The 18,330-nt window shown below is 41.0% G+C and overlaps 1 protein-coding gene across 1 annotated transcript in view; it reads right to left on the bottom strand.

Moving 5' to 3' along the window:
• Positions 1–18,330, bottom strand: part of CACNA1E (calcium voltage-gated channel subunit alpha1 E) — a 427,487-nt gene that overhangs the window by 59,592 nt on the left and 349,565 nt on the right. The window contains exons 20-30 of the mRNA XM_066597440.1: positions 16,895–17,157; positions 16,588–16,759; positions 15,904–16,033; positions 15,473–15,532; positions 12,903–13,009; positions 12,748–12,759; positions 12,289–12,385; positions 8,972–9,132; positions 6,565–6,702; positions 6,275–6,476; positions 3,777–3,941 (exon numbers count right to left, since the gene is read on the bottom strand). Coding sequence (XP_066453537.1) covers positions 3,777–3,941; positions 6,275–6,476; positions 6,565–6,702; positions 8,972–9,132; positions 12,289–12,385; positions 12,748–12,759; positions 12,903–13,009; positions 15,473–15,532; positions 15,904–16,033; positions 16,588–16,759; positions 16,895–17,157 — 1,507 coding nt within the window. The remainder of the gene's footprint in view (positions 1–3,776; positions 3,942–6,274; positions 6,477–6,564; positions 6,703–8,971; positions 9,133–12,288; positions 12,386–12,747; positions 12,760–12,902; positions 13,010–15,472; positions 15,533–15,903; positions 16,034–16,587; positions 16,760–16,894; positions 17,158–18,330) is intronic.

Here is an 18,330-nt window from a genome sequence, read left to right as displayed (position 1 = left end):
AACCAAGTTACTGCTATTGGCGTGAATGAGGGTAGAAACGGGCGACTTCAGATAGAATCAGGTTTGCATCCATTTGTGATTCATTTTTACCATCTGTATCAGCAAACATGACGTCCTAGAAGATGCAAAACACTGAGCGCAGAATTCTGGATAGTATTTGAGAAAGGAAATAGAAAATTTGATGAGAAATGATTAGAGATAAGCGAGCGTACTCGCTAAGGCAAACTACTCGAGCGAGTAGTGCCTTACGCGAGTACCTGCCTGCTCGTCTCTAAAGATTCGGGTGCCGGCAGGGGGCGGGGGAGAGTCGGGAGGAACGGGGAGGAGATGTCTCTCTCACTCTCTCCCCCCCGCTCCTCCCTGCTCACTCCCGCAACTCACCGCTCTCCTCCGCCAGCACCTGAATCTTTAGAGACGAGCACGCAGGTACTCAAATAAGGCACTACTCGCTCGAGTAGTTTGCCTTAGCGAGTACGCTTGCTCATCTCTACAAATGATACATAGATCTAAATGAGCGGACAAGAATCAATTTTGTAATTTCAGTCTTAACTCCGTATGCCAGAGTCACATGGGCGTAAATGAACTTGAGCAATGGGCATTGTGTATTTCTGTGCGCATGTGCGTGTTTTACTGTACTTTATGTGCTTGCTAATCATGCGCATTTTCACACACAAAAAAACATACAATCATACTCCCCATTCATTAAAATGGGCAATTAGTGTAATTAGCTCGTTGCCTGCAGAAATACACAGGACAATAGACCATGCTGCCTATCTTTTGCATGAAAAATTTGTGCATACAAAATACACTTAGGTGAATGAACACATTGAAATGAAAGAGTTCTATTCACTGAATATTGCACACGCAAACTTTTCGCTTCGCAGACATGCCAGTGTGAATCCAGCCTTAATGTACCCTATAATGTACTGGACATGTTTTTAAAAATTTTAAGTTGAGCAAAATGGAAAAAAAAATGCAATTCCACCATCTTTGGGGTGGGGGGTGGGGGGTGGAGGTCTGGTTTATACGGCGTAAACACTGCTACTAAAATGACATGATTGCTTCATTCAATGGGTCAGTATGATTACGATGATACAAGTTAATACTGTTGTTTTTTTGCTCTACTACTTGCAAAAAATAAAATATCTTTGGAGAAAAATAAAATTATTTCCTGCCGCCATTTTCTGACAGCCATCATTTTTTTAATTTTTCTGCTGACATAGTTGTGCGAGGGCTCACTTTTTGCGGGACGTCCTGTAGTTTCTATGGATATCATTTTACAGAATAAATAATTTGTTAATTAGATAGATTGGACTTTTACAGATGCGGTGGTACCAAATATGTTTTTTTTTAGTTTTTTTTTTTATATATATATGAATAAGGGTAACGTTTTTTTACTACCTTTCTTTTAATAATTAATAAAACTTTTTTCAACTCACTTTTACATTTTTTTTTTTTTAGTCCCCATTGTTTGATCGCTCCTGTATTATTACGTAATACCATAGTATTGCATTATACTGTGATGTGAGAGGCAGTCCATCAAGCCATACTACAGGCCATAGCTTCATAGGCAATCTGCATTGACAGCCCTGGGGACTTTCAGAAGGCCCCTAGCTGCTATAGGAACTGAACAGCACCCTGCGATCTCATCGTGGGAGGGCCATTCGGGACCCTCAAACTCATAGAAGAGTGTTTAAAAAGTTAACAGTTGTGAGTACTGATCATGGCTGTTGTGGGCAGCCAACATCTGCATTGTAAGCATTGGCATCAATCCCGCTCCATACAAACTTTGAACCTCCATGATTCCAGCACTCACTGTGGGAAGTGGGAGCTCCGCCCTGCTATACTTTTCAGAGTCCCGTGTGCACGCTGTTTCATACCAGTCTTTGGGAGACCATGCACACAGAATTCTAAAAAGAGTCAGATTTTTGCCAGCGTGCAAACCCGGGCGAGTATGAAAAATACAGCACCCGGGTCATTGTCACCTCGCCGAACAGGACTATAAGTAAGTTTATGGTGCTTCAGGTATGTGTAAGGCTCCCTTTAATTAAACATTAGAGATGAGCGAGCCTACTCGGTAAGGCAGTTACTCAAGCGAGCAACGCTCTTCTCAAATAACTGCTTAGTGATCCGAGCAGGCTCAGGCGGGCTGCGGGGGGGGGGGGGGGGCGGAGCGGGAGGAAGAGTGAGAGAGATCTCTCTCTCCTGCTCACCCCCCGCTCCGCTCCACTCCCCCCCCCCCCCTCGCCCACCCTTGCAGCCCACCCGAGCCTGCTCGGATCACTAAGCAGTTACTAACTACCTTACCGAGTAGGCTCGCTCATCTCTATTAAACATTCTAATCCAATTACAAAACCAATAGTATAAAGTTACATCAAATGAGACAGATAGGAAAAGTTGAAATATCAACCCTTCTTGGCAAAACCTGCGTGATAAAAAATTGTTTCAGATTAATCAAGCTATAAATCAGATTCAAACAGAAGCACAATAAGAGAATAAATATACTTGTACGTATTCAATAAAAATATATAGGATACTGTTCAGAGATAAAGGCAAAAAAAGGAAACTAGGAAAAAAAGAACGGAAAACAGATGGAATTGGACCGGCACAAACTCTAGAAAACATATTGGTGAATGCCAGTTCAAAAAATGCATTCCAGTCCCATAGAGACAAAAAAAAGGAAAAAAAAAAACAACTTACCTAACAATAATATGCAGTAAGAATACTGGGGGACACTAGAAATCCAGATTTCCCATCTAGAAATACAGGACTTATAATTTCCCTGGCACACCATCCAATGAGCAGCTATAGCTAAGACGATTGATTAGTTCTAGTAATAGAAGGGACAATACTTGAATTCGAATTTTGGGCTATTAATGATTTAGCTATTATAAAAATATAAAATAAATTAATCTGAATTGGGGAATTCTCCTAGACCAAGACTGAGTAACTACAAAGCCAGCGGCACCGATAGCCTAAAAGTTGTTCTAGTAATGTCTAGCCAACACAGAACAGCCTCCGAAAATATGTTACTTTGCCTACCTCTGAGTTGCAACGCCAAGAGAAGTTGGACAAACTCCGGGAAATAAATGAAAGTCGAGTGAAGTACCATCTATATAAATGTTTTCGTGTAGACTCTGGATGAGCCGAGCAGCGGGAATATTTACTAGCTGCCAAAAAGGCTTGATACCAGGTAGACTTTTCAACATAAATGCCTTAATCCGTTTCCCATTTATCTACACACAGTGGTAAGTCAGACAGAAGTCTGTCAGAAATAGCTAGCAAATTTTTGATAGACCTTTATCATTATGAGACGAATTGAAAAAATACACTTGAAATGGGGATTTAGCAGGCGGCGGTCCACTCTTGCCTTTCAACATCCAATATGATTACTAAATACACCTTGACTAAAGCCTACCCTAGCTGCTGGTCTATAGCACCTGCTATGGTTGCTATCGGGTTGCTGACACCTATGGGGTTCTTCATTGGACTGCACTAAATCCTATGGGATTATCATAAGAGTAAAGGGTTAAATAACAAATTGGCTTCGATTAGATTGGTATTCAAAATCAAGATTTGTGGATCTTGGAAAGGATTGGTTGTGCCCAATGAAACACATCAATTAGTAGCAATATTTGCAGCATTCAAACAGCATATGCCAATCTAAAGTCAGGTATAGACAAAAGTAATAAATAATGAATTTCCCATTACTACTATGTCAGGGCTCACTGGAAATGTCATCAAAAGTGTGAGATCACAAAATAACCAACTCTTACCTTCATCATGAGCACCACAGTGTTTAGGGCAATCATAGCCATGATGGTGTATTCAAATGATGGGGAGACAACAAAATGCCACACACGATACTGGAAGGTATGGCGATTCTGTGGCATGTAGCGGGTGAGAGGCTTGGCACTTATAGCAAAGTCTATGCAGGCTCTCTACGAAACAAGGTTACACATTTCTCAGCATGCAGAAAGTAATGAATGTACTCATTGAATTTTTTTTTTAACAGCCTCCTTCATCAGTATCACTACAATATGACTTGAATAGCATCTGTCATATCCATAATGCCCTGCACCTGTTAGCTGTATATACTTGTACCAACCGAAAACCTTTGGGCAGTCAAACCTGCGAATATTATTTAAATATCTATTATTCAACTTGACCAAAGACCAATGAAAACAACCAAGGTGGTTTTATAAACTATGTTGTCTAGATACTGAGTGGGTAAAGTATCTCTATGTGGAGAGCACCACAAGGGTGTAGGGAGTCTTATAACGGCAATGCTTTCTGGGAAAATGGAATGCAAATGAATAGCAACCATTCCAGTTGGTGGCGCTGTGTAAGATTATTGCATCACTCATTTGCATGGCTTTTTTCCCAGGAAGCATTGCACGTCTGATGCAAGACTCCGTACATCCTTGTGTTGCTTTCCATTCACCCCCTTGAATTCATATTGAGTGTTTCTCACCCAGCCAATCGGAAACTTACTGCACACTGATGAAGGATAATAATTCTCAAAATGCTGCACACACATGGATATTTTGGTTTGGCTTATACTGCCTAGTCATGTTGAAAGGTCTGTTAAAAGGTTGGATATTGACTCATAAGGTAGCTACCATTGCAATAGGTGGCGCTGTTCAGAATTAATCCATCCCTCAGATACTGAAGTCTTATTCAACATTAACCCTTTCCAATCCACTGTCTGACGTGTGAAGACATTGTGATTTAAGGCTGTACAGCTCTGATCTTGGAAGACATCTGTCGGGGGTTCTCTTACTGTATATTGCCAGCCGCTCTGCTGTCAGAGCCTATCCAATGTGTCACCTCACGCAGTACTGGCTTTAGCCAGCATAGAGCACCATTGTATAACGGCAGACAAAGAGTAAGCCCTTTGGAAACCCAGGATACAAATTGAATTGGAAAGGGTTAATAAGCAAATAAGCATTTATCTGTATGACCCATCTTTGTCTTTTCCTGCAAAGTACTTCTAAAATAGGCAAAAGCTTTTCATACTTCCATAAAGAAAAAACAATGAAGACTTAACATGGCTAGATGTTATAAGAATGAATCAAAAGAACACAATGGCAGAATCTGTCCGCTAAGGGCCCTATAAACAAAGCTTATGGGCTTTCACACTTACCTTCCCTACAATTCCATCACTGTCAGATCTCAAACCCACCACTGAATGCGTAATTAACTATTACCAAGAAAATTGCCAGAGGCCAGAGAATAGCCCAATCGTCATACCCTCCCAAACACAAATCTTGTATCATACCTTTTCAGCTCGCCTAGCTAACATACACTCAGTTCAAACATACTAACATACACCCATTCAGTTCCTTTGAAGACATACTTCAGATCTAGTTCAGCCACCTACTCCTTTCTTTTAAAGTGCCTTTGTCATTTTTTTGAGTGCATATATGTTAATAAAGTTACAATTTATTAGTTTGTGTTTGGGAGGGCATAACCATTAGGCTATTCTCTTGCCTCTGGCAATTTTCTTGGTAATTGTTTGTTTAGCCAAGTATACCCTAGGGCTGTCTCCTTTTCTTACAATGCCTAAGTAACTAGTCTGCTAGAAGAGTTCAGCAGTGGGTATGACAGCGGACATCGAGAGAACGGTAGAGAAGGTAAGTATAAAACTTGCATCCCCGAACTCAGCATGTCGGCTGCTTTGAGTCCATAAGCTAAGCTTACATGACTTAAAGTAGTTGACAGACTCTCTTTAATATATAAACACAGTAGCATTTTTTTCATTATTCCAATTGCAAAATTGTTCTGTTTTAACTAATCTAACAGTATAAATTAAAGGAGTTGTCCAGGATTAGAAAAACATGGCTGCAAGCTTCCAAAAATGGTGTTACACAACTATAGGTTGTCAGTGGTATGGCAGCTCGGCCCTATTCATCTCAATAGAGTTTTGAAAGAAAGCAGACATGATTCTGGACAACCCCTTTAATACTCATTTGTTAAACAACCCTGTTAATATAGAAGCCAAATGGGAATAACTTTTGTAGAGATAAAGAAGCTTTTATAGTTCAACTTCTCAGACTTTAAAACTTCCTATGTTTTAGTACTATGGGGTTTGAGTTCTATTTGAATGATGAGATTACATTAATTAGAAGGAAGGATTAGTATTCTAGTCCCTGAACTCCACTGTATTTTTAGAAATATAATAATTTAAAGGAAATTTCCAAACATTTAACTACATTATAGCAGACAGCTATAAAATGTCATGGGCTGATAAAACCCTTTAGATAAGCCTCACCTCATTCTTTTCAAGCCGGCATTCCTCCATCATCTTATCTCCTTGTTCCTGAAAGGTGATGATAATAAGAGCCACAAATATATTGACGAAAAAGAAGGGGAAGACTACAAAGTAGACAACATAGAAAATGGACATCTCCATCCGGTTGCCCCGACTTGGGCCCCGATCCTCTTCCGTAACATCCACAGAATGTTGCAGAACTCTAGTGACAAGAAGAAGAAAACATGTCCCATGGAAATGTGGTTTCTCATTTCCGTGAAATATTCAGACTTTGTATGAAAATTACTCACTGAGGCCATCCCTCCCCTGTAGACACTGTGAAGAGTGTAAGCAGTGCCCATATGATGTTGTCATAGTGGAAATCATGTCTCTTCCATTCCCTCCGTTTTACTTCCATTTTGTTTTTCTCATGGTCTATGTAACTTCCTCTGAAAGATAAAAAATGCAAACTGTTGATGTGTATTGCATATATATCATATAGAGAATTGGTCTTCATCAGAGTTGAGCGAACAAACTCTGGCGAGCTTGATGCTCGTTTGAGTATTAGCGTACTCGATGGTACTCGTTACTCGAACGAGCATCAAATCACGTTCGACCCCGCCCCAGCTTTTGGCCCCTCCCTGCCGAGAGAGAGAGAGAGAGAGAGAGAGAGAGACCAGGGAAAAAGCAAAACAAAAGCTCGGGACCATGCGTTCCACATACAAAAATGCTCGAGTCTCCCATTGTAGTCAATGGGGTTCGTTACGTGAGTAGAGCTCTCGACTCGAATAACACAGACCCGAGCATTTGGGTGCTCGCTCATCTCTAGTCTTCATCTGAGTCCCCACAGCAGTTATCAAAGTCTATCTACATACCCCTTCAACTTTCTATGTAACACTGTTCTCTAAGAATGCCGTAAGTTCCTGCCTGAAGACCCAACATCTTATTATTGACTAATATGACTTTCTGCCACTGACTACAATCACTTCCAGGCTTCTTTCTAAAACACTACCATCTCCAGATTCTGAACTGTCTTTTAGCTAAAGCCACTTTGCTCGTATGTTACAGCTCTTTGGGTGGCCATATACATTAGATCATTGTTGGCCACTTGTTCAGCCTACAGCTATCTTGCCTGCACTCTCACACCCATGTACTCTTGGGCAAAACTGCATGTATGGAAAATGTAGCGAGAGTGAACAGTAACTGTCAGACTTTTCTGTTGCCGTCTTATCTGCCCTAGAACAAAAAGATTGGGCAGTTGAAATTCAAAATTCAAGAGCCCAATCTATCACCCCCAACATCGGAGAAAATTCCGAGGCTTCCACTAGATGATCGGCTGGTGCTGTATTTCATCTGGGAGAAAATACTTTGCCTCAAGAAGGCGCAATATGATGGCACACAGAGTGCCATGGGACTTCATGTGCTGTGATATAAGGTCCATGCATGTGGCTTTCCCATGGACATTAGCCCTCATGCTAATAGGTTAGAAATATATACAATATTGTGCCAAAGTTTTGGGCAGGTGTAGAAAAAATGCTGCAAAGTAAAAATGCTTTCTAATATAGGAGTGTTTTAGTAGTTTAGCTTTGTAAATCAACAAAATGCAAAATGAGTGAGAAGAAGAGAAATCTAAAACAAACCCATATTTGGTGTGATCGCCCTTTGTCTTCAAAACAACATAAATTCTAGGTATACTTACGTGGTTTTTGTCTACTCGGCAGGGAAGTGGTTCCAAACACCTTGGAGAACTAACCACAGATCTTCTGTGGATGTAGTAGTTTTGCTCAGATCTTTCTGTGTCTTCATGTAATTTCAGACAGACTGGATGATGTTGAGATCAGGGCTCTGTGGGTCATATCATCACTTCCTGGACTCCCTTACGCTGAAGATAGTTCTTAATGACATTGCTTGGATGTTTGGGGTTATTGTCCTGCTGTATAAAAGAGCTGATGCTGTTTTGAAGGCAAAGGGCGGTCACACCAAATACCGATTTAATTTTAAATTTCTCTTTTGTTCATTCACTTTGAATTTTGTTAATTGACAAAAATAAATATCTGCGCTGGGGATTTTGCTTTCCTGCTTCGGGGAGCAGGAAAGGGGAAGCTTCTCGGCCAAATGGCTCTGGGTCTGGACGGAACCCAATAGCGATGAGTAGATCCCAATGACTATAATTGGGTCTGTCCATTTTCCGTCCAGCTGTCTGACTTTTGGATGGAAGAAAAAGTGCTACATGCAATACTCTTTCTTCTGGTATTTTCAGCCACATTTGTGATGGGACCTCCGACCGGAGGCTCGAATGCCAATGTGAAGCCACCCTAACACTTCTATTTTTGAAGGTATTCTGTAGCATTTTTTCCACACCAGCCTGTATATGTTGTAAATCAAATTCAGACCATGAGGTCATCTATATTTTTAACTACTTTGTACAGTTTCTACACCAGGTTACCTATTGGTTGGCATCTACAAGCTTGATTTCCCTAAGGTTATATCGATTTGTGTTACTTATGAGTATAAAAACATAATTTTCGGCCTCACTCCTGTGATTAACTTTGCAACATGAATGCCGCCTATGGTCTGCCCTTGTCATGTGCAGTAGACAGACAGTAATAGAATGATCCATTGATGTGAGAATTATGTACATGAGTTTCCTTGTGCATTTCTGGTTGCATTGAGGAGGAGGAACATATCCCTAGAGACACATTAATTCTCAAGACGTACATGCATTCTTTCTCTGTATCCTTTGAGCTGTCTGTGCAATAGAAGAACTTGCCCTTGAAGAGTTGAACAGCGATGACGGCGAATATAAACATGAAGAGTTTGTACACGATGAGGATATTAAAGACATTCTTCAAAGAGTTAACCACACAATCAAATACTGCCTGGGGAGAAGATCACAAATTCAGTTTTCTCATGCAATGGTAAAGGAAAACGCATATGAAGCACCACTAAAGAGCAGGTATTATTACCCGCTGTTACATACAGTTGTGTGCTAATATACAAATATAAGCCATTGACTTGTCCACTATCTGTCATGTTTTCTATGCTCCAATTATCCTTTCGTTTACTATATCAGGATCTGTTAATACTGTGCGACAATTGTGAATCAATATGGCTGCTCTATCGCAGGGACCATGACTTTGGAGTATGGCAACATTGTCTTATGCTCAACATATCTAATTGGCATATAAAATTAGGTTACATGACTTGGGGCATTTAGAGTAGAGTGATATAAGGGTGCAGTTGATACAAAGATCTGCTAGTACTGCTCTTAAAGGCTAAGGATACCTTTAGAGGGGTAATTTTTTTTCCTTTCACTTAAATGCAAGTATTTTGGGCTGGCAATCATTTTTGCAATGGGATTTAATTAAAAGTGTTCCATGGTTTGTGTTCTGCAGCTTCTACATATCATTGTATATAGACACTGCAGTCTAATAGTCCTTTTACATGGGCTAATGATTGGGTTTGTTCACTCGACAGGTTAAAGGGACCAAACACTCATTCGTTGGCGAATTGGCTCATTTACGTGAGCATAGAAGTTCTTGCTGCTTGATTGTACATCTCCCTGGGACATACGGCCAATCAATGACAGCTGTATGGGCAAGAACAATCGTGTTAATGGTCAGTCGTCCCCATAGAGCAGATAATCTGGCTGTGTATATGGAGGTAAAGCATGTCGGTCAGTGGTCATTAGCACAGATAGATTATCCACCTATATAAAAGGACCATACGTCTCAATCGGAGATCTATCAGTCAGGCTGGACTGACGGCTTGTACCATGAAGATTAACTTTGCTAAGCTCATAAATTAGCTGATAAAATAGTTCAAAAGAGACAGCAGAGGAAAATAAAGGCACCTTTACATTGGAAAACTGGTAGGCACATAAGTGTCCAACAGCCGTCCCAATGACTAACGTTGATAGCAGTGATAGTCTTCCAGTGAATGGAGGCAAAGTGCGCCGCAGATCACTTCTAGTAGCCGCCTCCATTCACAATGAACAGGCAGTCATTCAGTGGTTGAACGACTCCTGTTTACACTGAGTTTGATAAAGACCAACTTTTGGTCGAAACATCGCCACTTTTCTGTAGTATGGAGGAATAAAATTTTGACTTTTATATACATCGTATGCTGCCATGGACTGCCATGGAAAAATGCCTGTGTAAATTAACCCATTAAACACCGGGGTAAATTAACCCATTAAATGCATTAATACAACTTGGGAGTTCTGTGCATCGTGCAAATCCACAGAACTCATATGATTTTCTCACCTGTGTAGAAAAAGCCCTAAAGTTACTGAAGCCATCAGTCCAGCATGCTGGCAGATCTATTGAGACTTAGACTACAGTGTCTACATACAGTGATAAGTAGAGGCTGCAGAAGACAGTGTAAAATGTTAAATGAAACCCAATTGCAAAAATGATTATCAGCCCAAAATACATGCATTGAAGTGAAAAAGTGTTTCCCAAAAGTATACATAGTCTATAAAGATAATCTATCAGAAAACAATTTACTGTTTAATTCATTTTTTTCTTTAAAAACTGGAGGCCTTCCTAAATTCCCATGTCACTATGCAAAAAAAACAAAAATCCTGAAATCTTCCCGTTTGCACACTGGTCACTAAGTCATTACAATAGGCCGACAATTCCTGTTCTGTAGTTATCGCTTTGCACTGTATATGGGGAGGCTCAGTAGTTCTCTCATTTAGGGTTCCTTCACGCGTCAGTATTTCTCATCAATATTTTGTGAGCCGAGACCAGGAGTGGGTCCAAAATACGGAAGAAATACAAATTTTTCCATTATACCTTCTCTTTGTACATTCTACTTCTGGTTTTGGCTCACAAAATACTGATGAAAAAACTACACCCGTGTGAAGGAGCCCTGACATCACAGACAGGGCAGGATTAGATCACTTTCACACTGGCTGATATATCATTCAGATTCCAGCGATCAGCGAGAATCTGAATGATTATCGTTCCGTCTAAATGCAGGCATTGACTAAACATAGGACAACGGATCGGCCCGTGTGAACAGGCAGTTATTCATCTTTGAAAGACTGCCTGTTTACTGAGTATGCATGCCGGTGGGTGGAACAATCCCCGGCCTGATCCGCCACCATTCACTAGTGATGATCGTTCCCGTGTAAAAGCATAGGGACGTTCATCATTGTAAAGACCTGTTGGGAATCTGTGGCCAACAATCTGTGGCTTAAAAGCACCCTTGCATTAACACCTCTATTATAAAGTTGGAGGCAGATTACGAAGGGTGGATAAATCATTGACACCCGTGCCCAAGGTTCTACTTTCCTGCTCCATTCAGGGAGCAGGAAAGGGAAATCCCCATGGGTGAAGGGCTCCGTCTCAGGATAGAAACGAACAGTGCCGAATGGACCTAATTGACTATAATAAGGTCAGTTTGGACGGTGTTTTGAGCTGGATCTGTGATGGAACCTCCAACTGGAGGATCTAGTGCAGATGTGAAACCAGCCTTATAGAAGGCAACAGATCTTTTTTGACGTGCAGTAGGCTACCTCTTCCTGCCCGGGAATGAATGGCTACTTACAGACAAGAGATTGCATTTAGTTGTAGCAACTTAAGATCCCATATTTTAGGTTTAGAATCCCTTTAAATAACATTTTCCACTTTGGTTCAATGTCTGCTACAATTTAATGTTCCAAGTTTCACAGAGAGGGAATGGGTAAATTATTCACTGGGTTCTCTTCCTTTTCACTTTTTCCCAAGTTTGTATGACATCCCATGCTGCTATATTCAATATACAGTATACTGCACATCAGTTCCAACTTCATATAACGAAAAAGGGTCATCTATACCAGTCCTAATGAAACGACTCAGTACATACTAGATTTAGAGTATCCCGCTTTCCAGTTCAAGCACAGCTATTGTGGCACATGTATCACTGGAGAAGATCCCCATTTAAAAGAATCTATCCTAGGGCATAAGCTCTGGCCTGACTTTGAAGCTGCAAGACTTTGATAAGTAATTCCTCAAATCCTTTTGTTGATACTCTCTCTTTCTTGTTACCTTCAGCTTTGGGAGACGTTTTATGGTTTTGAGCGGACGCAGCACTCGCAGAACACGCAAAGACTTAATTGTTTTGATGTCCCGGCCTTTGTTAGTCCTAGGAGATGCACCGCAAGTAAATTATAAACAATGGAAAGACAAGAAAGAAATTAATTTTCCTCTCACATGACGTGATGACTGCCAGAAACATCTACATCAGACACAATGCAATGACATAGTCTACATTCCCCTTGTTACACAGGCCAGATGGGCAGCACTCAATGTGCTAATAGTTGATATAATACACAAAAGTCTGTAGACTTTGTTCTACTTTAAACCATCAAATAGTTTTTGGCATTGGTGCTTCCAAGGGTTTACAATGACATCATAACAGAAACACGCCACCTGACGATGCTCGTTCTACAATGTTGTATGTTGACATAAATGGGTTAATTCTTCACAAGACAAGCTTATATTTACCCCAAGACATTCCTGTATGTTCCAAGAAAAAGAGGACAAATGGGAGATAGAAAGTGAGAGAAGGCACTAGATGAGAATTGCTCAGAGTTAAAGATTGCCGCAAGGGCATTTAAGATCTAGAATGACAACACTTGGTGGTGGGTTTAAGTACTTACGCCAAGGCAAAAGCCACCAGGGCCCCAACTACTACCACAAAATCCAAGATATTCCAGAGGTCACGGAAGTACGAGCCATCATGTAGGATTAAACCTTGATCTATCATCTATAGAGAAGGTAAATGGTAAATGTATAAAAATGTTATAATAGCCATTACATGAAATAATGGTATTCTGTTCATGGGACTATTGTATATGGGAATCACCATTAGTGACTACACCAGTGTTTCCCAACTCCAGTCCTCAAGGCACACCAATGGGTCATGTCTTCTGGATTCCTCAGTATTACACTGGTGATGTAATTATTGTTATTGCCACAGGTGTTCTTACTATGGGTTATCCTAAAACATGACCTGTTGGGGGTCCATGAGGACTGGGGTTGGGAAACATTGGACTACACATTAGTATTTTTTACTTAAAGGGATTTTCCAGGACTATAATACTGATGACCTCTACTAAGTATATGACATTCATACAGATTCTTTGAGAGTCTGATGCCTGGTACCTTCCCTGTTCAGCTTTTGGTCACAAGCGCTGTGCGCTAGGATTAGCAGAGTTCTGCGCACAGTGTTAGGGATGGTACTGCAAGCTCAGTCCTATTGTCTTATACAATACAATAAAACACTTTTTCTAAACTGTGTGATACAGGTATGCCTGCCAGCTAGTTTTCTGGTGTACAAAACTCACAATTTTGATGCACATGCCAAAATTGTGACTTTTAGGGCTTTTACACCCGGCCCCACCACTTTTTTGAAAAAGTGGATACAGCCTATTAAAACGAATTTCGTCATGTGCGGCTTATCACATTTGCTAAGACATACGCCAAACACTGGTGTGCATTCTAGAAGAAACCGATGCCAGTTCAGTGGGAGCTGGCGTAAGTTTCCATCTAGCGCATGGAGGTGCCAACAGATGAGACGAATATATGAAGAGACCTAAGTCTCTTAATACATTTGTCACTCTGAGCTTGGAGCAAAGTTTAACTAGTCGAGCATATGAAATGCCAATCTAACTAAATATGCTCCTTTGTGCACTGGTCACACAATTCAAGTCTATTCCTATGTGACAATTGCTAACTAAACTGCACAAGGAATATTGTGTACTGATTTGGGCATTAGTGCACAAGGAGGACATATCAGAGCTTGGCCGGTTTAAAGAGGCAACTAAAATAATAAATGGAATTTATGGACTACAACACCCAGAAAAATTGTCAAAATTGGGGTTATTTAGTTTAGAGAAAACTTGGCTGAGGGACGACCTAATAACGGTATATAAATATATCAGGCGTCAATGCAGAGATCTCTCCCAGGATCTATTTATACCAAGGACTGTGACTGCAACAATGGGACTGGAGAAGGCCATCGATTCAGGGAGTTGCCAGAATTCTGATCGACAGATTTGAAGTCTGGAAGGAATTCTTTCTCTAAAATGAGGAAAATTGGCTTTTTCTCTTTTTTGGGGGGAAGGAGGCTTTCTCTGGATCAAAATTACAGGTTAATAGACTTAAAAGGGGTGGGCTTATGTCCTTTTTTTCAAACTTTACAAAAATGCTCTATGTTAAAAAGCTTGTCTAGGATTACAAAAACTTGCCAGCTTTCTACAAAAACAGTGCCACACTTGTCATTGAATTATGGAATGGGAAAGTTGGAAGGGACCTCCAGGGTCATCGGGTCCAACCCCCTGCTCAGTGCAGGATTCACTAAATCATCCCAGACAGATGTCTGTCCAGCTTCTGTTTGAAGACTTCCATTGAAGCAGAACTCACCACCTCCCGTGGTAACCTGTTCCACTCATTCATCACCCTCACTGTCTAATATCTAATTTGTGTCCCCTCCCTTTCAGTTTCATCCCATTGCTTCTTGTCTTTCCTTGTACAAATGAGAATAGGGCTGATCGCTCTGCACTGTGACAGCCCTTCAGATATTTGTAGACAGCTATTAAGTCTCCTCTCAGCCTTCTTTTTTGTCCACAGCTTGTCTGTGTCACTGCAGCTCTGCCTCAATCATTTCAATGGAACCGAGCTGAAGCACTAAACAACTCATAGACAAGCGTAGGGTAATGTCTGGAAGAAATTAGCCATGTTTTTCTAGTCATCAACAAGCCTTTTAAGTGCAGTGTCCCTAACAATGCCCATAATACTCCAGTGCCTGCAGTATTATCAGCAGCTGAGACACAGCATATCATGGTTTTGCTTTTAATACACAAATTGTACCTTCTTCTCCAATGGTGCCCTATGTGGCTGCCTGCTTGTCTTAGTTCTCATGAATATTTGCACTATATAAGCAGCAGAAAATACATCAGTATGTATTCTTGCATCTTGCTTTGCAGCCCATAATACTTTGATTAGTACTACAAATTAAGTATGAACACTAGGAAATTGCAAAAACCTGCCCGTTATAAGAGAAACATTGAGCAAATATTTAAATTAGCACTTATTGATCTACTATCTAATGGTCAATATCTTGAATAGATAATTTATATAGATTGTATTGCAAAAATGCATTGACAATTTTTTTTTACATTTATGAGATGGGTGATATTTATGTGAAAAGTACTTGCAAGTTTCTTACTTTTATAACCATCTCAAAAGTGAAGACTCCAGTGAAAACATAATCAAAGTAGCGAAGAACCTGTATGAAAATAATAGTAAACATGAGCAACATTGAAATATTCAGAACTAAAAAGATATGTAATCAATAGAGATGAGCGAGTATACTCGCTAAGGCACATTACTCGAGCGAGTAATGCCTTAGCCGAGTATCTCCCCGCTGGTCTCTAAAGATTCGGGGGTCGGCGGGGGAGAGCGGGGAGGAACGGCGGGGAGATCTCTCTCTCCCTCCCCCCCCCCCCCCCCAGCTCCCCGCCGTAACTCACCTGTCACCCGCGCCGGCCCCCGAATCTTTAGAGACGAGCGGGGAGATAATCGGCTAAGGCACTACTCGCTCGAGTAATGTGCCTTAGCGAGTATACTCGCTCATCTCTAGTAATCAATGCAACTGACCTTGTTGTGATCAGAGTTGGTCAACACGGGGTCTTCAGCTGCTAAAGCTATACTGCTAGCGGCAATCACGAGTAAGATGCTCATCTCAAAATATCGCAAGTTCACAATATAATGGCATACTTTTCTTATCCTAGAGATAAAAATAGGTGTTTGGAGATGAGAAAATTGATGTGCAGTTGTGGTAGTATGTCAATACATACATTGAGAAATTTGACCCACTACACCACCAGTACCACCACCAAGTACAGCTTATTAAAGTGGTTGTCTGGGACTCTAGGGACTTTTACCACTCGTGATCTACCCTCAAGATAAGACATCAATAGTCGATCAGCAGGGTCTGCTGCTCTGGTTCCCTACTGATCAGCTGACTCCTAGGCCTACTTTCAGTGTGGGTAGCAGTGGAAACAGATAGTGCTGTCAACATGGCAGTGGCCTGGTTTGGTACTACAGGCACACCTCCCATTGCATCCAAAGAGAGCGGGCCTGCAGTACTAAACCAGGCCATTGCAAAATGGACAGCCCTATCTGCTTTCAAGACTGTCCTTACTGCCAGTGGGCCTGGAAGTCAGCAGATTAGCTGGGATCCTGACCACAGCTGATCAGTGATTGGTCATCAATAGGAAAAGTCCCAAGGGTCCCAGACAACACCTTTAAGAAAATACCAAATGTAAGATAGTGACGTACGGGTTTGTAGAGCTGAAGATAAGCATTGAACTGTATGGAACGATGGCTTTGGGAGACTCTAAAATTTTTTCTTTCCTCTTCATTGTCCTCTCTTCTCCATCCTCGAGTTCCTCTTCATCCTTTTCTTGATCTCGAGCTACAAGAGTAACTTCTCCGTCTCTTCCTTCATTCACTGTAGCAAGAAAAACATTAATATTGAATGTCTGGGAGATAATATTAAATGTAGACAGATCAGCAGAGAGCATATTCATGACTAAATGGAGTAAAAATGTAATCGGACAACACAGACAGCTAGACGAATCCTCACTCTGTACCACGGTGCAGTCGGAAGGCATCCCAGCATCTGGTATGGTGATCACGGTGCTCTCTGTGATTCTCTCAGTGCTGCTAGACACATCGGCCAAGCTACAGCTGGTGGGATTGGGACTTTCCTCTTGACTTCGCAGACTGCCTAGTAAGGCCTGTTCACTGCAATCCATATCTGGGGGGCTGCCATTCTTCTCATGGCTTATTTCCTGCAAAGGAGCAGTGTTGGGACCAGTGCCCTCACATCCCACTGTCCTGTCATTTCTTCCACACCAAACAAATGGTGTGAAGTAGCAAAAAGAGAAAATAATGGTGAGAATACTGATGGGTGAAAGACGTTGATGTGATGGAAAGACACAATAATGCAAGAGTGTATTGGGCTAATGCAAGGTGTTAGATCAGTGCATTTAAGCAGGTAATTCAAAGATAGCCAACATCAGTAGGTCAAGAGAGAACTAGGATGGTGGCACTACTTAAAGAGGTTTTCTGGGACTACAAATTTTGTATGGATTGCCTATCAATAACAAATCTGTAAAGTCAAAATCTAGGAACCCCTGCAGATCAACTGACTGAAAGAGCTGCAGTGATGTAGCAAGTGCTACATCCTCTTTAATGTTTAACAGACACAGCTCCGTACTTTTGGTAGTGGCTCTGCACACTACATCTCAGTATCATTTACTTTAATGGGACTGAGCTGCAATACAAGACACAGTCACTTCCAAATGTTTAGAGGTGTTGATGTCTTGCTGAATCGCCACAGCCCCTACAATTAGCTAATTGGCTAGGACTCCAAGAGTTGGACCTTCATCAATCTAATATTGACAGCCTATCCAAAGGATTAGTGTTGAGCAAGCTGAACCAGTAGAACTCTGTTTTGGGTTGAACTTTGCTAGATGTTCGGTTTGGTATGAACTTGAAATGAGCTTTTAGCAAAGTTCTTCCCAAAACAGAGTTCTACAGGTATGGTTTGCTCAGCACTAGTCCTGAACCTTGGTGTATAACACTAAAAGCCATAAAAGTTGTATATAACATGGCTTTCAGACAATGATATACATCCGTTTTAATGGTTTTGGTGAACTTTTACTTCAATTTAAACTAATATAGACCGGACCAAACTTTTTGAAAATGTTTGGCGAACTGGCTGAACCGAACTTTTTAAAAGTTCACTATCACTACTGAGGATAGGTCATTGGTTTAGTAGTCCTGGAAAAGCCTTTGTAAGACCTTTGTAAATATTACTAACATTTAAAATATCTAGGTTAGTGGAATTTTAGAATGTCGCTCTCAGGAAACAGTCACACTTTAAATAACTGCATTTATAAGATGACCATAAGAGTCCAGAGTTTGGGGTTACCATGTTTCACCTTACAGTCTTGCCAATACTGATTGTAAGGGAGATACTAAGTGACTAAAATATCCTCCAGAGGTGTCATTGCA

The sequence above is a fragment of the Eleutherodactylus coqui genome, chromosome 3 (assembly GCF_035609145.1).
Source record: "Eleutherodactylus coqui strain aEleCoq1 chromosome 3, aEleCoq1.hap1, whole genome shotgun sequence".
Taxonomy (NCBI): domain Eukaryota; kingdom Metazoa; phylum Chordata; class Amphibia; order Anura; family Eleutherodactylidae; genus Eleutherodactylus; species Eleutherodactylus coqui.
This window is presented reverse-complemented; position numbering and strand designations above follow the sequence as displayed.